Here is a 24,210-nt window from a genome sequence, read left to right on the forward strand (position 1 = left end):
GTCGCCGGGTGTTGTCCCTGAAGCGAGACCAGAGTCAGGCCTTAAAGGGTCAGGGATGGGGGTGGCGGACCTAGAAGTGTCCGCCTCGAGGTCTATCACATCTGCAACGGATGTTTGGTCATCGGAGGTGCCCCGTCACTTTCGGTGGGTGTGGCGTGGGGGTTCCACCCGCGACATACCGTACACGGCCCACCGCTTTACACAGCGCTCCTTAAGGGTCTTAGGCCGAAAGCGTTTACAAGCCGCACACCTCTTCTCGTCGTGATCCAAGGGGAGACAGGAGTTGCACGTCCTGCGTTTGTCCTTCCACGGGTATCTGACCCTACACTTAGGGCAGAACTTAAAAGGATTCCTTTTCATAGCAAAAGGGAAAGATGACCAGACCTAGAGGGTATAGAGGGGGAAAGAGGAAAGGCATAACGGAAATATGGCCACCCCAACCCCACTCTCCCTACTGTAAAAGCTGGCCAGAAGGCCCGTCCACGTGGATGCTTCAGCCGCCGGCTCTTCGTGGAAGTTGTTCTTGGTGTCAAAATGACATAAGGGGTAATAACCGACAAGTCGGTTTAGGATAAACAATGTCTCTTATTTAAGAGCTCCGCTATAGGGCGACTAGTTATCTGGCCGGGAAAAAACAATCTGAAGGACCTCAGCACGTGAAGGAGTTTGGGTACACTACACGTCACGATAGGGATAGTGTTACAGACACGCCTATGCCAACGTCCCCTTTCTGTCCCTGAAAGACGAGATGCAATACTCTGCGGTTACCACTGGATGTTTGACCATATGCACAGCATGTGATTCTAAGCAGATTAACAAGCATCAGAAATATCCATGACGACGTTGGTGCTGATACGGAGGCCTTCGAGGGATACCGACTCGAGTGATGTCGACGCGCATTGCCCTCTACTGGGAAAAACACTTTCCTAGGCCAGCAAGCTGGAAGTGGATTTATCAAAGATATGGAATACGTGGGAGGACACAATCCATTTGAAGTGGAAGTTTTCGGCCAGTGCAAGGCACAGCTTGTCATATCTACCAGGTAGAATGCAGCTGATAGGTCGAGTAATAGTAGGATGCCTATGCTACCAGATTCTCGGATGCTGTCCATCTGGATTTTTAGGTCTAGTAGTACGGTTTCTGTGCTGTGTTTGGGGCGGAAATCTGATTGTCTAGCTCCTAGCAGGTTATTTTCCAGGTAGTGTTGGATTTGTGTGTAGGCTACTTGGTCAATTTTTTTCAGTATGTACGGGACAGTAGTGATGGGGCGATAGTTGGTGGGGATGGTGGGATCAGGGGAGGGTTTCATAAGTAGTGGGGTTACCCAGGCTGATTTGATGCAGGACGGGACTGAGCTGAAAGTAAAGGAAGCATTGATAAAATCAGTGATAATGGGCACTCGGGCTGGTACACAAAGTTTGACCAACTTGGGCAGGCAAACTGTCACCTTTGCAATTGGAGGGTTTAAGTGTAGTGATAGTGGTCAAAATCTGGTCTTGGGATACTTTAGTGAATTTGAATTGGGGTGCAGTAGTGTCAGTATTAGACCTAGGCGGTGTGATGGCATACCTTTGCCAGGTAGAAGTTCTCTTGTTCTTTATTTTCTCTTGTAGGGTGGAGATTTTGTGGGCCAGTGCATTTTGAATGGTAGTGCACCAGGATTTGTCTGTATGGGCCAGTAATACTGTAGGGATGGGTGATTCTGCTATACATGGAGACTCTGCTATACATAGAGTGATTGTGTCCCATGACCTCAAGTCTGCCTTTTTCCATAGCACTTAGCAGCTGAAGGATTACAGAACAGATGAGGTTTACTAGCTATCCACCACAAGGAGCATGAGGAATCTGTCAGAGCAACGCCCATCAGAAAGAGCATTACCAAGATAAGTAATTTGTTCTTCTAATGGATTCATCCTCCCACAGTTTACTTGCCTACAACAGATTACCACAACAGCACATATATCTGAATGAAGGAGAGCAAGAAAACACACCTTAAACCAGACAACTCTGGAGGACTGCTCAACAAAAGCGAGAGTACTGTTGAGCCAGGGAATCCAGGCATAATGCTTGGCAAATGCGAGTAGTAAAGCCCAAGTAACCTCCTGACATATGTCTAAGCTCCCTTGCAGGGAACACCCGGAAGGTAGGCCTGTGGTCAAATGAGCCCATAGACCATCAGACTCATCCTTCTCAGACAGATCATAGCATTCAGAGATGCAAAGGATGATCCCCCATGTATGTGTCTGTTTTGGCACAGCCGTGCCACCACAAGCACCAACATAACCCACAAAGCACTGGTCATCTTTTCCGACATCCCTCCAATGAGGGATGTAAGTAATTGAAAGTCTGCACCGGGTCCAGCCAATGGTATCATCTCCCTTCTTAGAATTGTACATTGGAGGGAGGCACAGAAAACTGATATTTTGAAAGAAGTGAAAGTCCAACACAACCTCGGGTAGGACGGACCGCCTCACCCTCAAAGTCAACTCCTTGGAAAAGACAAAACTTCCTGCTTGAACAGAGAAATCAAAAGCACCTTAACAAAATTGAGCCCCCATAAGGAAAGTCAGAACTCAATTCAAGTCGCACCAAGGAACAACAAACTGGTGTGGGGTAAACAAACTGAAAATCTGCATAACAATGGGGATTGTAAACAAAAGACCCTTGCTCAGGGGTCCTCATAAGACTAAAATGCCAGCCAGGTACCCAAAAGCAGAACATTCAGTACAGAAGAAGTAGGTTGGATGAAAGAGCCAAACTGCTCTCCAGACTAAGCCAAAAACGTATGCCACCTACAAGCATAAATGGACTTGGTGGCTGGCATTCGAGCAGAAGGAACAAGTTATTTACCTGTAACTGTTGACTCCAGGATGGGTCTGGCATGGATTCATATGCTCATGAATAAAGAATACATAGCAGTACAACATTTCACAACCATGGGAGGTGGCAAAGCTCATCAGAAGCAATTACTCTTACCTCCTCACCAAGCTCAATTTCAAGCGAACAGGTTGCGTAGCACTGCTTGGCCAACTCTGGATTCCTCCCTGGAATCCCTGTCGACGCAGTAGAATTTCGTGAAGGTGTGCGTAGACCTGCACGTAGCAGCCCTGCAGATGTCCAGCAATCGCTCTGGTAGAATGGGCTCTCGGACGGCAAGGCAGCGGTCCGTTTGCCAACCGGTGACAATGAGGTATGCAGCCGGAGAGCCACCTGCAGATGCAAGCCTTGGACAAGGTATTCCTATGGTTCACAGGACCAAAGTTCACAAAAAGCTGAGAAGTCTTCTGGTAAATATTTGTGCAGGCCACATAAATCTTCAGCGCTCGAACCACATCCAGCGAATGCAAAGTTCTTTCAGCCAGCGACGAAGGGGTCAGAAAAAACACAGGTAACACAAAGGGTTAGTTGAGATGAAATTCCGACTGAACCTTGGGCATGAAGGAGGGGTGCATCTGCAGCACCACCCTCGTCCTCGCCAAAAGTCAAGTAAGGCCGCTTGCAGGGCAGGGCTTACTTTCCTGGCACAAGTGATGGCCACGAGGAAAGTGGTCTTCCAAGACAGGAACTTAAGCAGAGCCTAATGCATCGACTCCAATGGGGCTCCCATGAGCCTAGTCAGCAGCACGTTGAGTTCCCAGGCCGGGGCAGGCGCCTTCACCGGTGGGAACAAACAGAACAGTCCTTTGATGAACTTCTTCACTAGGCGGTGCAATCAAAGAGAAGACCGTCCCGGAGTAAATGACCTTCCGTCCCACGGCGTCCAACTTCTTCCCCTCGCCGTGGCTTCTGAGCACCAAGATGTGGAAGGCTATTAGGCCCAGCAGATGAAAGGCAGCAGCTGGAACCACTCCCTGGGAATGGAAAACATGCACCACCTGAAGGATGCTTGTCATCAGGTTCTTGGGAAGCAGAGCTGTGCCTACGTGGGTGTCCAAGACTTGTAGGGACTGGCACTGCAAGATATTGGACTACTTGAAGTTCAAAGAGAAGGCCAAACTGCGCAACATAAGGCATGTGCATTACAGATGTTCTTACACCAGGTCCGGGGTGCAGGCCTGAAAGAGCCAATCAAAGTAGTGGAAAACCTGAAACCTTTCCTTCCCGAGATGAGCTGCAACCAGCGGCATTAGTTTGGCAAAGATACTTGGTGGCGAGGAAAGACGGAAGGCGGCCATGACTCAGAACTGGTAGTGGGCATTTCCAGCCTCAGTATTCTTCCTGTGATTGAGATTGATTGGCAAATGGAAGTAGGCAACCTGGAGATTCTGGAACACCAACCAGTCCTGTAGTTCAAGGGCCTGGAGAATCTGGGCCAAGGGTAACCATCTTGAGCATGTCTTTTGTGAGGATTCAAAAGGTATCCTCACTTCTCCCCCATGGGGGAGCCCTTTTCCTCGAATCTAGTGAGGTACAGTCGATACCCAATAGTCCCCTTGGGGGCAGTTTAATGCAGGAGGACCTCATGGCGAGGGACTATCCCCCTGCCCCCTGGGGACAAGGAAGATCCCCTAGGGTAAAGCCCACTGAACAATATCACTCCCAAACATTCCCTAGCCCCGCCATCCATACCAAGCTACGATATTGAGAGTAAGCCCATGTATTTTTGTAGCATATCAGATATTGCCAGAACAGACCATACTAAGACGAGGAAGAACAAAGCAACCAGGAAGAGTAACTGACTTAAATACTGCAATGAGATGGCTCACTGGAGGCATGAGGAATGTCAGACATTATCTGCAGGTGTTGACACAGCGCCGGGGCTGAGTTCTGAAGATAAAAATGAAAGAAGAGGGACTAAAGGAAGTCGGATTGCGGGAAGCCAGGAGCCTGTGAGTTTCGAACGCCAAGTAAGGGGTGGAAGAAAGGCTGTACAGGGGCACCGGTGGCAGGCTGCCAGTCCAATCTGGATGTCAGAGGAGCAGACCCAACTGCTAGATGAAAGGAAAGAAGCAGCGGCGTGATCGCTACATGGACCGTCGAGTCCCAGAGCGGAGCCAAGACCATAATGAGCGGAGGACCACAAAGGTGCATCAGGACCGCTGAAGCAGACAAGAGCAGCAGCGGAAGCTGACAAGAAACCCCAGCCCAGGAAGGACCAGTGATGTGCCGCATTCCACGAGAAGGCAAAGGGAGGCACAGGAGACGTGGTAAGGATACGAGGGAGGCAGAGAGAGGGACACGATGTAATGTTCCTCACCCCACTGGGCAGCTAGAGGGCTATTAGGGAACAGAACGGTGAAGGGTGCATCAGGAAGGATCTCCCTAATCCCAGTAGTAACAAAATAGCTACTGGACACTAGAATAGTGAACCAAGCACCCGAGGAGAACTTTCCATCGCAGTCAGAGTAATTAGCCCACGGCCCACCACAGAAGGGTCTGGGAACCTACTGAAAGTAAAACAAGCATCCAAGGAGAACTTACTCATCACAGTGGCAGCAATAAGCCCACTGACCACCAGAGAAGGGCCTGGGACCCCAACAACAGTGATAAAAGCATCTGAGAACGTCCTTGTTGTAGTGGCAGCAATAAGCTCACTGACCACCACAGAAGGGTCTGGGATCCTAGCAGTGAAGAAAGCATCTGAGGAGAACTTCCTCATCACAATGGCAGCCATAATCCCACTGACCACCAGGGAAGGGTCGGGGACCCAACTGAGAGTGAACCAAGCATCTGAGGAGGACTTCCTCATCACAGTAGCTGTAATAAGTTCACTGACCACCAGAGAAGGGTCTGGGAACACAGTACAAGGGATCTGAGATCCCAAGAGAGCTTATTCCGTGGAGTGACAAAGATAAGTCAATTGACCACAAGAAAAGGGTGGCCTCAAGAGAGTGGAAAACTATACAGCAGGTTGAACGACAAGAAAATGAACTTTTCAAATACCAGGAGAAGTGTCATTCTCCTGGGGATGGCACAAAACCTCTTGAAACATATTCAAAAGACACCATGGAAATGGAGTAATTCACCCTGACCTTATTGTGAACTGTACAAACCAGTACCAGGAGAAGAGAGTCATTCTTTGGGTCCAGAACGTGGAGTTGTGCAAAGATTGTGTGGAACACGCAAGTCGGATGAAAGGAGTCATTCCCCCTGGCAACCTTTTTTAAAGAACATTCTTTTAAACATTACCCGAATACCAGGAAAAGGGAGTCATTCTCCTGGAAAATGAACTTTCTGTTGAATTATAATAGTCTTTAATTGCACAATTATAAGTTCAGAAGCCTCAGATCCTGGATGGGAGACGAGCCCCAGCCTTTCTCTGGCACCAGAAAATAAAGAGTAACACCCCGCCCTCATTCTGAGCAAAGTACCATCTCAATGGCACCCTTTGTCAGAAGCGGACATACATTCTCCAATAGGGGAGAATCCAGAGGTGGGGAAGGAATGGAAGGAGAGGGGGCCTGGAGGCGCAGAACAAACAGGAGGCAATAACCCTGTTTTATGACCTGCAAGGCCCAAAAGTCAAAAGTTGTGCCATGCTGCTTTTCAATGAGCAGAGACAAATTCCCACCCACAGGATTTGAATGGGGGAATTCCAATTGATAGTGGCTTGCCTCTGGGTGCTGGTGTGGGGGTGGCAGAGGCTGAGGAGCCACCCATCTGCTACTCCCTTGGTGGAAGAGATAAAGCAGCAGCTGCTTGCCGGATGGTGACAAGCCTCTGCCATGGTGGCCAAAAGTAGGAAAGTGTTGAAAGGTCACTTATGCACTGAGGTAGAAGGCTCTTGAACGGCCAAACCCAAGGACTTATTTGTGGCCTTGGAGACTTGGAACGGATGCAGCAATTGGCCTAAACACCTAATAAGTTGTTCACATAAAAGGGCATGCCCAGGAGCTTGGACTGGATGTTATGAGTGAATCCAGGAATGCTGACATAGTACAGAACTGGTGTCCACTGCACACGCCACACAGTCCACAGTGTCCAAGCCAGACCACAAGATCTGTGGTGTGGCCTTTTTGCCTTAACCAACAAGAGAGTCAAAACTCTCCATCTCCTCAGTAGACAATTTCTCAGCAGCCTCGGATTGTGTACCATAGACCATAAGTGTATTTCACCAATGCACAAGTGACGTTGACCGTTGTTAATGCAAGGCTTTTGCACATGGCATCAAATTTTTTGCTCTCCTTGTCTGGTGGCAGAGATGGGAAATATGTGGTTTTCATCAGTGAATAGCAGCCTGCACCAGCAAGCTCTCGAGCGAGGGATGGGTCGAGAGAAAGTAGGGATACCAGGCAGTTGGAGAATGCTTCTTATCAATGTCACAAATCACTGCAGTTCCTTAGGACAGCAGGGATAAATACCAGGAGGGTGTCCAAAAGGCTCCACAACTGTGTTAATGGTCAAGTGAAAAGGACAGCAGGGCTTGCCAGGCCAAGATGCTAGAGGGTATCCAGTTTGGGCCACTAACTCACTGCCTCCTGATGGCCTTGGGACAAGTACAGAATATCCTCTCCTTCCTCAGAACTCCTTGTGACATTCATAGCCCCACCAGAGTAAAGTGGTTCCAGACAACTAGGAATGACATCTTCATTAAAGATTTGGGTAATCTTTGAAAGAAATTGTCAGCTTGAAAGAGGAGTTGATTCCACTGAGGCCGTGGTGCGCTGGCGCAGAGAGGGAAGGCATCAACATTGAGGAATTAGCATCCAAAGCCAGAGCATGGTGCCAGGACAGCATGGTGACTGTCAGCAGAGCTGGAACTCAGTCCGTAGATGTGCAGTCATGGTCTGAGGAGATGCCTCGGTCGGCTTCACAAAGCGTAGTGGGACCTCCGGTTTCTGCCTGAGACACCTTGGAAAAGACATTAAGCATGTGCTGCCAGAATGCTTCAAACTCCCATGGAGTCGAGGACTTATTGGGAAATGGTACCTTGGGTGTAGGTGGAGATTCCTGGATGACTTCGTTTGTATTATAAGTATGATGAGTGGTGCCTGGAAGAGCTGCTGCTTCTTGTCTTTTTTGGCCAGAGATCACTCAGGTTCTTCAATAGTTGCCTTTCTCGACTCTGCACTCGGGGGGGCTTGAAAGGCATACACTTTCTTTCCTTGTGGAAATATGTAAAGAGTTTTACGGCATGCTACCCAAGGGCCTTGGAATACACTGACAGGAATTTCAATCCTTTAGTGTCATGACCCTGCCTAAGGGAGTATAAACACTGTGTGGGTGTCCAATACCGACATTTGCCTCACAGTCAGAGCAGGACATGAAACCAGAGGAATTTAAGGGGAGAGGCATGAGACAGAAAGCAAGAATAATCTAGTGTCCTATTCCTGAAGCGTGCAGAAAAAAGAAACTGAGATCATGGGGAGCGGCATATAGTGGGCATGACATGTCCCGCATGGGGCATGCACCAGCACTCGGCAGAGCAGCCCCAGAGCTTAACTGCACACCCCTACGAAGACAGTTGGTGCTGGAGATGGAACAGTCAAGAAGAGGAATCTATGCGAGGAAGGAATCCATTATAACTTTATGTAAGAGACAAGAAAAAAAGGAGAACGTTGTTTGCATTACTACACAAATAAGGTAATTTTACAGACAAGAACAATACAGTCTTAGAAGTTGTCAAGCCAATAAATGCTTAAACCAAACATTTGGTTGATATTTTGCACTGCCTTTCCTGTGCATAAAGTGCCATAGCCAAGACAGGTTATTCTGTAAGGAATTACTACATTTATGTGCCTGTGGTGCGTGGGAAGTGCTGGGATTTGGGTGAAAGCCTTCAGATGTTTCTGGAGTATTTATGTGCTGCTGTTTGCAAGATGAATTACGTTATTAAGATTAGTTCATTAGCTGTTGTGCTTTGTCTTTTTTAAATGCTGCATTTTTAAAACTTATTTTTTAAACTGTGTTATCCATTGCATTGTACAGTAAGTGTGGTCTCGAGGATGGATACATCTTGAATATCATTTTTCTTAAATAATCAATAGCTTTTTGCAGAAATAATACATTTCAATAAAACATAACAAGAATAAAAAATAAAATAAAAAGACAAGCCTAAAAAAGTTAAAACGTTAATATGCAGTCAAAAAAACAGAAAACTTCCTGTGGCACGGGATCTCTTTCTAACTTAGCTTAGAGGTTGAGAAAGTTTCATTCTGAGATGCAATGCACAGTAAAGAAAATTTGCAACAGTCACTGTAACATCAGGAAGGGGACCCAATTTAAACAGCAGAGCGGTGTTGGAGATTGAGATCCCATATTCAATCATAGTTTACGAAGGATTTTCTCATGCGGTACAGTGGGTAATTTAACAAAACATGCTTATCATCCTCTACAACATGCGGACAAAAGCAAAATTAACTCAGTGTTTGCATATGGGACGAATCTGGACAATTTGTCCCTTTTCCGCAGTGGGGAGCCACCCCCTTTGAAGCTAGGGAGGTGAGCTGGGACCCGACTGGGAGTGAATCTCCTCTTGGGGACAATGACTCCCATTCCTGTAAGGAACTCCCTGTCCAGAGTACATGCTCTGCCTACATGGGAATCGGAAAGATTTACTTTTGTTTTGGACTCCAAATAGTGACATTTTTTCAATCTCTTTGGCTTCAGGTAATGCCAGATTTCAGCTGAACTCCAAAGTCAAATTGCTCCGCTACACCCCTTTTGTTTGTGATGACGTACATTAAACAACAAGGAACTTGGAAAGGAAGAGACAGAATCTTACGCAGAGGCGAGCCTCTGATGGGAGGACGTCCTGGAGGGGCAGTGCCAGACTAGACCACGAAGCCAGCAGTAGAGTGAGGGGTGAGCTGATTGATAGCAAGACACCAGAAGGGCTGGCGTCCTGCACAGCAACAAGGCCGAAAGAGAGAGGAAGTGAAGAGAACGTCTAGCCTGGTGGCGCGAGCGCACAGAAGCCGTGGTGACCCTGGGGCCCGTTGACAGATGCCGAGACCAGACCGCAGCGGAGAGATCAATCCCCGATCTCAGCATGAGAGGTGCATCAGCTGCCTAGCAGGGCAGAACAAGGGAAGCAGATGCTCCCGAAGAGGTAACGTCGCTCAGAGGGGCATACAGCTGTATCAAAGGCCGGGAAAGCTTAAAAGGGTACGGGAGAAGGAACGCCCCAATGGGCAGATCCCCAAACGAGTCCCTGCTAAAGCAAGCTGACCTGAGTGCCAAAGGGCTTTGGGGAGCCCTGGGAAGAGACATCCTTGTTCAAGGCTGGAAAAACCAAAAATCTTATGGGAGCCAGGAAAACATGAACAGACCGATGCCCAACTGAGGACCTGCTAAAGCAATCCGACCAGAAGGCCAAAGGGCTTTGGGGAGTCCTGGGAAGAGAGACATTGTTGTCAAAGACTGGAGAAGCCTAAAAGGTTGTGGGGGCCAGGAAAACCTGAATGAGCAAACGCTCAAACGAGGCCCGATAAAGGAGGCCTACTTGAGGACCAAAGGGCCTTTGGGAGGTTTTGGAAAGAAATAATATAAAGTAAGAGTGTGAAGAGAGAGAACCATAAGGGTTCCCATACCCAAACTTAAGAAATGAACGTTTTTCAACACCAAACCAAAAATGGTGGCATTTATTTATTCATGTATTGTTCACTTGTTACGCGCTTATACAGGAAGCAAATACTGTTTCAAAGCGCCCACAGGGCAACAGGGAGGGGACAAAGGATGATAGACAATGAAATTACAACAATGATAAATAATTAAATACAACAATATAAGAAGAGACAATGGGGAGGGGAAGCCAAACCTACTATGCCTTGCGAGTGTTCAGAATCAGAACGTGCAGAGGGGAGAAGGCGTATGGGATAGGTGGTGTGGTGCTCATGGACTGCAGCAGGTGAAGTGCTATAAAGAAAGAAATGTAAGTGCAACCTCCAGTGGTGGAGGGTGAGCCAAGGCAAGTGCAGAGGATAGACAGCAGCAAGGAAGATGAGATGTGGGAGGTTAGGTCCCCGAGAATGCAAAAGGGGCTTGCACACCAATCAAGCTACTGTGCGATTAGCAGGGGAGAGAGGGAGGGAAGGAAGAGGTAACAAGGAAGGTCTAGAGGCTTTTCCTGAACTTAAGGAGGTCCTGCTAAAGACAAAGATGGAGGGGGAGGCTGTTCCAAAGAAGGGAGCCCGCTGAGGAAAGTGATCAACCACCTGCTCTCTGTTTAGCAAACCACTTTACACACAAGGAGTTGGTGTCAGAGGAACGTAGGTGTCTAGAGGGGGAATCATTAGTCAGAAAAAAACCCTTTTTCCACGCAAAGAAGGGTATGTGATGGCACTGTGTAGAGATTTAAGACTGGCCGTTCAAAGCCTGCAGAGAGGCTGGAAGACCGCATTGTGAGACATTGAAGAACTTTTAGAACCCTCTCTCTTGGGAAGAGATCCCAGTAGTTGACTAGAGCAAACCCCAAGGATAGAAGCTATTACACCAGTCCATAATTTATTTCTGTTTTTCTAAGTGGTAGTTCCAGTGCATACAGGGTTTGGACTAAGGACTATTTCCTATGGACACTTTGACAAGCACAATTAGTTTTAGTTTGTTAGGTAGGGAAGTTCCATCATAGCAGTCGGGATATATAGGCGTTTTTCTTATTTAAATAAATACCCTGAACCTGTCACATCTTATTCTGACTGCTCCTCCTGGTTCGCCACATAAACCATTTTGAGGTAAAAGAAGAAAGAGGTACACTATTTAGCCTGATCTTAAGGCAGAACATTCTTTTCCTAGGTTCACTAGCCAGTAGAGATATTGCTCAGTCCTCCACTCACTCTTGATCGACAAGCAGTTCTACAACAGAGTATTTATGCCCTTGATCAAGGCGAAATTTAACATAGGCCCTTCCTTACATTTCTTACGCACTACAGGTCGAACATGGTTGGAAAGATGGAGAGAGGGGTACCATAAGTAGTTCAAAATCAAAATTAATAGAAATCTAAGGTTTTGCTGTGGGTGTTACATGGCGATTGGCTTGGTGGTTATGCCATGTACTTTGAGAATGTCTGATTTGGGAAACTCCAGAGCTCCACAGCATTTATCTGCTTTTTTGTATTTTTAACTGGTTAATTTGCCGTTAAAAGAAACTATTGAAAATCCTTTTGTAAATGTGAACAGTGATTTGTCTGTTTCTTTTAACGGCAAATTAACTAGTTAAAAATACAAAAAAGCAGACAAATGGGGCATGTGACAGAAGAAGAGGCTGCTGTAAGATTGTCCAGTTCCTTTGGCCAGGTTGTTTTGATGCTGTGGAGATGCAGGCTTGAATAAAGACTCTTTTCCTGGAGCGGATTCCGAGTCAATAATGCCTTTGAAAGAGGCTGCAGGCCAGTTTGTCAGAAGGTTCACCTGACGCGTTCTATTTCCGCTCAGCAGCCATACTCTTTCGTTTAAGGGCAGCTAGGTCAGAGTCGTACCAAGAGTTGCACTTTTTGGAAGGCTTCAGTCGGACCCTCATGACATGGGCAAGAGTGTCAAGAGTATTGGAAATAGAGAGATTGAGGTTAGCGAGAGCTGTGTAAGGGTGGGAGTCAGCCGATGGAATGGGTGGAGGAGAGTAGGTGGAGGAAAAGGCAGTCACGGTCACTTTTTTTATGCGTCTGGTGACTTTGAAGCTGAGTTGCTGTGCCGGATGTGATGCTGCAAGAGAAGGAGAGCTTCAAGTGTGTTGAGAGAAAAGAGTGATCAGTCCAAGAGAGGGAGGTAATGAGAGGGATAGAGAGAGGGATGTCAGTAGAGATGAGAGCATCCAAGGTGTGGCCTGCGGTGTGCGTGGAGCCAGAGGGTAGGATAGAGAATCGCAAAGTTTGCGGAAAGGGCCTGAGGAGTCAGGGGAGTTGAGATGGATGTTCAGATCACCCATCGGGAGTAGTTGAAAAGAGGAGGAGAGTAGGGAGGTCGTCAGTCCAGACCATTCCGAGAGGAAGAGAGTGGACTGACCTGGTGGCCGATAGAAGGTGGTCATGGTGAGAGAAGAGTTAGGGGAGTGTGAGAGTCTGCAAGCTAGGCACTCGAAGGAGTAGGTCCGAGTCTGGATGATGGACAGAGGTAGCCATTCTGGGAAGAAAAGCGCCACTCCCCCACCTGTCGACTTAGGCCTGGGGGCAGAGGATTTTGTAGCCTTCAGGGAGGAGTGTGTCAAAGTTTGTGACAGAGCTATCCTTGAACCATGTCTCAGTAATGGCGAGCACATCAAGATCCATGAGTTCTAGGAGGTTGCAGATGTCAGATGAGTGTGACAGCAGAGCGAGTGTTGAGAGTGGCAATGTGGAGCAGCTTGCCGTCTTTGAAGGTCTCCCTCGGGGCGGGTGTATAGGGGACAGTGGTCCCCACCGAGGGCCACAAGAGGGCCAGAGGAGGATGGCGAAGGAGCCAACACCGACAAGGGAGCCGGGACAGTATGGCAAGCAGGGGGACCTGTGCAGAGAAGGAGGAAGGCACAGAAGGCGAGGGAGCCTGTGCAGAGGAGGAGGAAGGCACAGAAGGCAAGGTTGCCTGGCCGGAGGGTGAGGTTAGAGAGGAGAGGGAGGAGCCTGTCAAAGAGAAGAAGGTTGGGTTGAGGACCCGGACAATGATGGTTCCATTGAGATAAACATTAATGATGACTCTGGAAATGGCGAAGAGGAACCTCCCAGCGAGAGCCGCCATTAATGAGAGAAGAGGCAATAGGAGAGAGAAAGCCAATCATGTAGCAAGTCCACAGGTCGGGTGCATTAACAAAGAAGAGGATGTTGGTGATAGTTTATCTGGCGGAAGCCGTGACATAGGTGTCTGCAATAGGAAGGCCTGGGTTGTAGCCCAGTATGTCCTTCTTAAGCTTCTTCTGGACAGTTTTAGGGATAGGAGATAGTGAAGCAGTTGGAGAGGGTAGGAGAGATAGATAGGGACATGGTTGGCTGCAGTGGGGGTGCTGGGGAGCAGAGAACACTTACCAGTCTGAGGCACTAACGCACTCGGAGGAAGGGGGTGTGGGACACAAGGTAGGGGGGAGACATAGGGTAGCGAACCAGCTAATGAGGACGCCAAGTAGTCATAAGGCAAAGCTATATTCAATTACAGCAGGACAAGGTGAAAACACAATATTGCAACTGAGCAAAACTAAATTAGAATTCAGCAGGGCAAGGTGAAAACAATACTGCAACTGAGCACTGGGCACAACTACATTCAAATTCAGCAGGGCAAGGTGAAAACACAATACTGCAACTGGGCACAGCTAAAAGCAAATTCAGCAGGGCAAGGTGAAAACAATACTGCAGCTAGGCACTGGGCACAATTAAATTCGAATTCAGCAGGGCAAGGTGAAAACACAATACTGCAACTGGGCACAGCAAAATTAGTGAGAGTCCAGATGAGATGGACTGAGAAGTGGAACAGTCCAATGTGTGAGGGAGAGGGTTGATGTAATTATTGAGGGAACTGACCTTCAGAGAAATGTTAGATCTTCCATTTGATTACAGTGTTTCCGGGGAGCAGGGGAGTTCTCCTCAACCTCCAGGTGAACATGCAGCGGTAGGAGAACCCACAGACCCGGCCAGGCAACTGACAGGGAGCAGACAAGGCCTTATAAAGTGGGCCTTTGAAGGAGTGGGCCGGCTAAAGCCCGACAGTCCACCATAGGCTGATAAGAATTGTAGCCAACCAATCGGCAGGCAAGGAGGCAGATTCTGGTGACCACAGTGAGCCGAGCCTACAATGCTAGGAAAAGGGGAGGACATCTTTAGAATGCCACAAGGCCACAGAGAAAGGCCTCCTGATGTGGCTCACACCTCACCAGTAAGTACGGTGGGCAGCAGGCAGGATGTGGGTGAAAAGGATAGAGTGAAAGTTAAAAAAGAAACCATCCCGGATTGTTTTTCTATTTTTTTCGAAATTTGAAAAAGCCTACATTTTCACAAAACACCTTCTCATTATTCATGTTTTCTGCTAGGGTTCCTCCTACCTCATGTGCAAAGGGAAATGCATGGGCAATAGGTGTGCCATCTTGCTGGGTCTGCAGGCAGGAGATAACTAACACGGGCTCCAAGAAGCCCTTTGATGTTACCACTCCTCTGACTCCCAATTTATTCTACTCCCCTTCTTGTCACTACTTTTCTCCAACTATGGCTCTCCCCTTCCCATGACCAGTACGGACACTGCTCTGTAAGTTACATTACATTTCTTTTTGTGAAAGAAAAAAAGCTAGAAAACTGCCTTTAACAAAGGACATCTAGCGAAGCTTTAGATTCCTGAACATTTACAATAATAGGCTGTCATCATGGATTTAACATGTGCTACCCATTCCCCCCGACCCTTTCTGTTATCAAGAACGTTCCCCTTTACACTGCCAATTCATAGATTTTGCAGTTTTCATTACAGACTTGCAGCTCAAAAGTACCATCCTGGAGTTCATCAGAGTTATTACTGTAAAAGTAGTACATGCAACTTTAAACCTTTACTGCTATTGTGAGTGCCTGAACGTGTTCCCATATACCCCATGCACTCAACACTACATCAGTGTTTCTCGTTTTATCAGATTTTGCCTCGGAAACACAATCCTAGCATTTGATGACACTTGTCCGTTGTCCTTTCACTTCTCACTTTAACTCTGCCCATTTTCCGACCTACATGCAACCAGGCTAACAACATGTCCCACCTCTCTGTCCTTGCAGATGTATGTGCATTATTTTATATGCTTTCAATACCTTCAAATGTAAATCAATGCAGCAGACTAAGGTCTGTGTTTCTCCCAGGTGGGGGCATAACACGTCAACTAAGGACAAAAACATGTGCTTCGAAACTATATGGCGGTGACTCAGCACATTACAAGAGCCCATTAAATATACATTCTATACTAACAAAGTACAATGTGTCTTAAGTGATTAAGGTCCTTTGGCCCTTAACAAAAACAACCATACGTCACAAACCTTCTCCTGAAATGGTGTGCATGATCAAAGTCCATTTGTATTCAAGTCTAGCACCCTTTTTAAATTGTACCATGGGACAGCAGCGTGCCTGTCTTCCTTTCATGTTTTTTCCTTTTGAGGGCACAGCTCCTGGCATCCAGAGAGTTAACCTGTTCCCTTCTCCTTTCTGACAGTGATATCACTCCCAGTGGACAGTTTCATTGGTCAGCTATAGTGTCTACAGTGTAGAATTCTTCCTTGTAAGGAGCAGTGTTTTTCATTGGTTAAGTTGTGTAACCTGCAAGGGTGCAGGTGGATTGATAGGTGTGAGAACCTATGGGAATTAAACATTTAGACAGTTTGGTCTGACAGCTTCTGGTTCTGTGATGAGAAAGTAGAAGAAAGCTTAACGGGCAAGTGTTCTTGAAAAGGAATCCAATTAAAATGTCCTTGGATTAGGAGTTTCATATTTCTAAACTCTAGGTGCTTCCTTTTCTTAGATATACAACTGAATATATTTAAAATTATGTTTTTGTATGAATTTCTGACAATAGGAACAGCTCTTCATGAGGTGGAATGCCTTATTGTGAGACTGCATTGCGCCTGGCAACCTTTGGCCACTGATTGTCATGGCGATTTGACCGACTGTTCGTGACTGATACATGTTATGTTAAAGGTTTTTATACTGCGCACTGTTGCCACCTGTGTGTCCCCCATGGCGCTCTGGAGGATCTGCAAAGCAAGGGAGGATGGCGGGGGGTAAGTTAGTAGGACTGAGTGGGAGAAAAAAGTAAGAACTGTGATGTGTTGTTGGCAGCTTTAGTTCGGTTTATACTGTTCGCTGAGCGTAGGTGTGTTTTTCAGTTGGTAGACTCCATGTGCTGTTGAGCGAGGCTGTGTGATTTATTTAGTTGTTGTAAAGTGTCTGCGGTTTGTCATGCTGTAGAGGTATGATTGTGTTCGGACAAGAATTTCAGAGGTGTATGCAGAAGGATGAGTTTTTTGTTTTGGTAGGGTTGGTTAGTGGCAGTACCCTGTCCTACCCCCGTTCTGACTGCCTGCAGCGCACATCGCTTCCCCTGTCGAGCATTCTGGTGTGCTACACTTACCACAGAAATGTTACAGGAGCAGCAAGAAAGGAGAGACCGTGTATCCCCTCCGCATTCCACATAAGGTGAGGTGTGCTGATCTCACAATATAAAATGTAGAGATTTAAAAAAAAATCTCTCTACCCTGGAGAGCACCTGTTCTGCAAGGTACGTAATAGAAATCTTACAGGACCAGTGAGAACGTATGTAATCTCTCAATGGGGATTGTAGCAAGGATAAAAAGTATCCTTCTACCCTTGGGAACATTGGTTCACACAAGTAACCCAAGAGAAAATAAAAAGAGAAGCCCGAGTGGCTCCGCAGCAACACTGCACAGAAAGTGCTGTGTGATACAATAATAAAATGTAGATGCCCAAATAGTTATGGAAAGCAGGATTCCAAAAATAAATTATGTTGAGTCACAAACATGACTTCCATGGAAAGAGTAAAAGAAAGGGTGAGTGGGGAAAGAGGTTCCCACTCACTCGGGAACATAGTAAAATAATCCACAAGCCCAGTAAAATGTGCTGGGGGCCTCACAGGTGAGGGAGGCTTAGCATAAATATGAACATCTGACACAACAGCCTGGCATGTTCATTGCAGTTTCTCATGCATCTGAGGAGGTTAATGTGGTTACTCGGCTTCCACTTTCACTCGGTATGCAGCCTTGTGATATTTGTTTTAGTTTGTGTCTTATGTCCTGCCCTAACTACTCAAGCATCCTGCCCTAATTGTTCAACGTCTCTACATTCATGAAAAAGCCCTCACTTTTCAACCTAGACTTGTCTCCTGTGTTAAATAATGCATGCTAACCTTCAAAATACCCAAGATGTGAAGAGAAAAGGACATCCTATATGAATGAGAAATCCTGCAACATGTAAGAGTTGTCTGTGGTATTATTTCATTGAGCTATTTTACTGGGTTGCTTTAGCAAGCTCCCATTACATAGATTGGCTTTCTCTGGGAGTCAGTAGGGTCGAGTGTCGGCTGTCATGGCCATATCTTCTGGGTAAGAAACCCATTTAATTTTGACTGTGTGCGCGACATCGATGGCTTGTTTTATTGCTAGGATGGACTGATACCTGGTAGCAGCTTACCTTCTTTGCCCTGTAAGAGTACTCCAAAGTTGTTCAGTAGTGTAATGGGTGAATGACAGAGTGCATCGTTTATCTTTAGTGGAGTGCCATTGCAAGCACTCTAAAGTGAGTGATCTGCATACATAGTTTTTGTAGCATGAAATTGAATAAGTTCTGATTGTACTGGAGCGTCTCCACAGGTGTTTACTGCCATGTTTTACCCCGTTATACAGCAATAATGCCACCAAATGATGCCCCACAGCGTTCCCCAATCACGAGTTGAAGTTCAGTAAATGTTGCCTCAGGTGGAGAATGAAACAACTCTATTATCCCGCCTGGTCTTTTGGTTACACCCCCTTATTTGTATGAAATGATGGGTCCTGTGTTAACCCTCACTTGGATCAATGTAAAAAGGTGGTGCCGCCTATTTATAGTTGTCGTGTACATGTAGATCTAGGCACTAACTGGAATTAAGCGCTTTGTCTTGTTAACTGCAGGAGGTTTATATACAGAAACTTAATGTCAGCATTCATGTATTACGTGTTTATACATTTGAGGCACCTGCCAGCCTTTCTAAACCCAAGCAGATTGAAGCACCATTAAATTTATAATATTGCGTTTATGATACCCCACACTTTTAAGCACCTAAATGGTCACATCCTCCCCAATGCAGCCCTGGGAATTTAGAGAACTCGGTATCTCTTGTGTCTCTCTCATGAACCACAGGTTGGTGCCATTGTACTGCTTTTCCAAATAATGAGGGAGAATTATGGTACAACCGCTGCTCCACTTTTTAACACCAAAAGCCAATTCTGCTCATATACAGAGAGGAGCCAAAAAGTGCCCACATCAGCAAAGACAAATCATTATTGCAGGACCAAAAAAACCAACAAAAAGATGTCCACCATGATTTAAGTGTGACAAGTCTTTGCATACTTGACAGCTTCCTGGAACGTCTTTTCATAAACAAACACAAGAGAACAATTTAGATTGAACTGACAATGCCTACCCGTGGCAGTTCGTCATACCAGCTGAACACATCAACTCCAATCAGGGAAAGCAGTCTGTTCAGGGGCGGGAGGATCTGTTTAGTGATGTAGTATGTAGAATTCAGTCTTAGGCTAGGATCCTGAAGGACTTCCATGGGACGTCTCACCAACTGTATGAGAGGCACTCCAGGTGTACCATACACAATGACATAGGGCACTCTTTCCCCAACCCGGGGTTCAGAACGGCGATCATAAGCCAGCATTTTCCTGTTGAAAAATTGAAATCATGTTGAAATAAACTTCCAACTGCATATTACATGTCTACATATTTCTCCTCCAAGACTGTAAATGACCTGGATGTAGGCATCATCTACTGCTTTATTTTGAAAGCTATCAATTTTGAGGACTCAACAACATTTGACAGCCACTATTAGGAAACACCAAAGTATACAATCAAGATCTTTACATTGTAGGATTATTTTAGGGAATAATGTTCACTGTGTGTGTGTGTCAAAATTTATGATGTGATTGACCAATATGCAGACATTTAAAAAGCAAGTCTCTATGAACAAAGCTCCAGAGTTAAATCTGTGAACATTTTAACCAGGTAAGAAATAATTGCATATATTGAGGCTGAGATGTATCCATTTCGAAAACTCCCACTGCGCTCTGTTTGAGCTACGGAGTTCCAAAATTGACCTGACCCGCTCGATGTTCCCTCACCCACCTCCCATTCTCCCTCTCGGGGGACCGCCTCAGAAATCCTGTCCTTTCCCTGCTTCACCCCTCATCTCAACCCCCATTTCCCCTATCCCCATAGCCACTGCTCCCCACTTCCAGCACCCAGTGGACACCCTGGAACTGCCAATCATCCCTCTCTCTCCCCACACCCTACCCTCATCCCCTTATGCTTCAAAGGCTGTTACTGGTTGCCCCTTCCCCACGTCTCCTCACTTAACACTCCTCCTCGGTCACCTTTTGGTTAATTGATTGTGCAGTGGAGGTTCTGCACAATTTACATGCAAAACATTGATTGCAAAATCAAAAAGCGCACAGTTACAAGCAGCTGAATATACACACAAAGGAACACTTTTGGAGAGCCATGATCAGTCGAGAAACTGTTCTGTTAGAAACACCATGGATAAATGATAAAGTAGCTTTAAATGTTCAAATTACAACAGCTTTAAGAGTAGAATGACAGTGGCGTACCAAGCAGAACAAAGGTTAAATTAAATGAATCTAAACACCATTAATCTCTTCTTCCTCAATTAAATCAACGGAAAAAGCCATACACATGTTATCCACATACTAACTTTTTCTTATATTATTTTTCCATGTTTCTATTTAGAAAAAAAGAACACATGACAGTTTAGTTATATTAATCTATTACATGCGCCAATGGGGTCCATCACAGTGCTCAATAAAGGTGTTGAAAACTAACAGAGGGTGGAGGAAGGCCTATTGATCACAGATTCGACCAAAAAGGGAGATTTCAAATAAGTAGAAGGAGGCAGAGGGATAAAAGCTATTCAGTGAATGGCCAATACTAAAAGCAACTTGTGTGCTCAGCCCACTGTTTGTTCGCTAAACTATATTCTGACGTCCTGGGTTGTCCGCGTCGAGGACAAGGTCATCCGGTTACTCAAAGTATCAAGGATTTATAAGTGTCCGAGCACACTTCCTTGGTCTTTATCCGAAAGCCTTAACATGCATTGTCCATCGGATAATGTGATGGCCTTGAAACTGCTACCAGGGCAAGCCTTGTACTGTACCCCTTTTGTCTTAGAGATTTCTTCCATGTGTTTGTGTAGGAATTCTCCCCTACCTGGGTACATTTGTGGAGATTAATCCTACCACTCCCTCCTCCCCCCACCACTTGGGGTGGTTACAAGCTTTTTTAATTGTGCTGGCGACCTTGCAATTTCCACCAGTATATCTGAGCTACACCCTAGCTTTTTCACCTTCTTATGTTAAGGAATGGCCTCTGCCAACTTCTGGACTGCAGATTCTTTTTTTGTATTTATTTTTACAATAATACAATACAGTTTACACATACACAGGTAGATACGGCAAAGCACAGGTCCAGTAGTCATATAAACTCTAAGAACCTCCCCCAAATTCGCTCATATAGATTCAATTTCTTCTATTTGCTCAAGATCACTCTCTCCATCAAAGAAAACTTACATAAGTCAACAATCCAGGTGACCTGCTTGGAGCGGCAGAGTTTTTCCAATCTCTTCGAATAATTTTCTTTGCAGAAAGGGCCGCTCTAAAAAAACAGCACCTTTGAGGGTAACTCAGGTTGGACTCCTGATTCTTAGATGGAACTGACTGGAGTCTACAGTTCCCCTTTAAACAGGTCTATTATATAATGTGGCTCCCTTAGTTTCGATTCCTCCTGTTCTCCACTTTTGCTGATGACTGGCCTACTTTTCTTAGCCAACACACATCCTCTCCAGCTAGTAGTTAACCTCTGAACGTCAAAATAAACACTGCTTGCACTCCGAAATACCATTCTAAAGCCACGCAAATCTGGAGGCTTGTGACTATTTTCATAGGTCTGCTCTAAACTATATTGCCCCAGTAAGCGATCTGGTTGGTGGTGCCCGACTAGATACCACTTAATGGTTCCATCTCCTCTCCAGCTGTGCGGCATTAAATACTGTTTGCATGCCGTTGTTGAACATGTTTCAACAATGGGAATCTGCTTGCACCAACCCGCAGTCTGAGGCAACAAAATACATGTCTGCCATGTTGGGATCAGGTGGCCGTGCCAATACAGTTCTGTAATCTAGCTTTCATTCTCCCCCATTCACCTGCGAGTTCAGTTTCCTGCTTTGAGCACCTTTGTGCTGAGCGTGAGCATTTTTGGTGTGCGATTTCCTTGGTAGCCGGTTAATTTCCATTTGACCCTGTTATGGGTTCCATACCAGAACTTGCACAACAGATGTGTGCCTTTTCCTCGGTCCTGCTGCGCATATGGCACCGTCGCCAATGTACCATACAATCTATGTTTGCGTGTCGTACAGCTTTCCACGGGCTGATTTTGTCATGGTTTTCTCCTTTATGGAATAAGGGGGGCAGCTGAAAACCATCATGGCATCTTTAAAAACTGACAGCGGCTGTACCTTAGGTTTACCTGAGGGAGGACTAAGGAGGTAGGGGAATCCTCCATATGCTGCATTAATCACCGATAATATTGTAATAAATTGTATATTTAAGAGCGGTCTATATATGTTATAAGCTGTAGAATGTAGATACTATTTTGGCATAGGTTTGGTTAACAGCCTACTGGAAAATTATAGAGCTTGGTTGCATGCACACTAAATCATCGATTGTCAAAATGCTCCTGGGGTGATTGTAATGAACAAAAATCCATACATGATAAAATAAGGTTTTTTCTTTCAAGTACACCCTACACAAGCAAGCAATAGTTATTTATTTCGGCAGAAACCTCCATTAAATATTCACAAACAATTTGACAACCTAGTCATTTCCTCTGAAAAATGAATTACAAATTATATTGTCTGGTGAAGTATGCAAAACATTCAAAGATGGTGAGAGTCACATTTCCAAACTTTGTCATAAGGATCCTGAGCTCAAAGTACTTAGATCCAACTGATTTTGTATCGCCATCTCGACTGGAGGTCTCTAAATTATTGTCCAATAGATCATTGTGCTTAATAACTTGCTTCTTTTTATTGCTGGGCTATATATTTTGGTATATCCTCTAGATGTTGTTTCTGGCAAATACAACTTAGCTGGAGTCCCTATTCACTCTATAGTGGGAACTCTCAAGATTACCTTTATTCAGTCAAATTGAGCATATCATTCAGTAGAGATGTCAGTGGCTCTCAGCCTGCACCTTTTCGCTTGCCCAGAACCTCAACCATGTAATTTTGTCAGTGGAACCCCGAGTTACTTTTCTGGAGTTGTAAACAATGCCTTACAAACAAAGCCTCTCAAAATACCATACACTATCTTGTCTTAATAAATACCATTTTGAGTTTCTGTTTTCAATAAATGAACTAAAACTCCAGGGATGCTTTTATTGTATGATTGCCTCTGACAGAGCTGGGAAAAACTTTCCTGTAAAACAATTGGACCTATATGGGACCGGAATATTACAACACTACTGTACAATGCCCTCAATCTCCCTGGGATCAGAGACCACGAATGTAGGATACACCTGACTGGCTGTCCCGGATAACATACAAGTTTGTAGTGGTACAGATCTGCATGGAAATAGGAAGACATGGAAATTGGTTTATGAAGCATTCTGGCAAAGAATGAAAGCTAGAGCCAGCAAAACAGATTCCACAATTGCTTGTAAATATAAGCAATTGACTGGGCCTCCCTCAAGGGCGGTAAACTGGAGTATCGCAACCTTCCATATTTTCTCCAATGATTTACGTTGAACCTCTAAGGAAACTGCTACTGCCTCTACAAAACATTGTCATACACCTACATGTCGGCAAACCTCCACTCCATCTTTAATTGCTATCAGTCAAAGACATCTAAAGTCTCAGAGTTTGCTGCAATACCATAAAAACATGACTATCGACAGTCTATCGTAACCTGAAACCAAACTGTTGTTTCTCAAAAGGTGGTATGCTCCAACCTCACACCAAACCTTTACTTGACAACCTGCATCTTCAAGGCTTCACAATGAACCTCACCCACAGTCCCAGGTAACTAACTGGTCTACGTAAAATTCAAGCCTCTCCAAACACCATGCAACAAAAGAAACCTTACATGGATTGATACGTATTCTGAAGGAGGAAACCATGGCTGCCACAGAGCACCAGAACAGAGATGATTGATGGCTGGAAGATTTAGAATTCATCTTAACCTCTGGCATAGCTCCGGGCAACCCTCAAACCATCGCTCTTCAGCCTGCCAAGCAATTACAAAAAGGGGATAGGCTATATGCAAATCAGGCTTGGTACCACACCCAAGAGAAGCAGTCCAGCCCAAACTAGTATGTCACACCTCTTTTGCATGAGACCACAAGCAACCCCAGACATGTTTCGGCCTCATTAGTGAGGTGTTGCTGGTCTCTCCAGGCCCTGCAGGCATGGAAACACACACCTGGGCATACCCATCTTATGCAGCCTGACTAAGCAAAACAAAAGGGGCGATGACTGGAAAGTTTATAATTAATCTTAAGCTCTGGCATTGCTCTGGGCAACCCTAAAGACCATCGTTCTCCAGCCTGCCAAGCCATTACAGCAAG

At 45.7% G+C, this 24,210-nt stretch overlaps 1 protein-coding gene across 1 annotated transcript in view; it reads right to left on the minus strand.

Annotated features, from left to right (window-relative positions):
- The window catches only part of REV3L (REV3 like, DNA directed polymerase zeta catalytic subunit), a 1,615,620-nt gene that overhangs the window by 62,946 nt on the left and 1,528,464 nt on the right, over nt 1-24,210 (minus strand). Inside the window, exon 30 of the mRNA XM_069607775.1 lies at nt 18,995-19,241. Within this exon, the coding sequence (XP_069463876.1) occupies nt 18,995-19,241 (247 nt within the window). The remainder of the gene's footprint in view (nt 1-18,994; nt 19,242-24,210) is intronic.

Source organism: Ambystoma mexicanum, chromosome 4q (assembly GCF_040938575.1).
Source record: "Ambystoma mexicanum isolate Mex_15411 chromosome 4q, UKY_AmexF1_1, whole genome shotgun sequence".
Lineage (NCBI taxonomy): Eukaryota > Metazoa > Chordata > Amphibia > Caudata > Ambystomatidae > Ambystoma > Ambystoma mexicanum.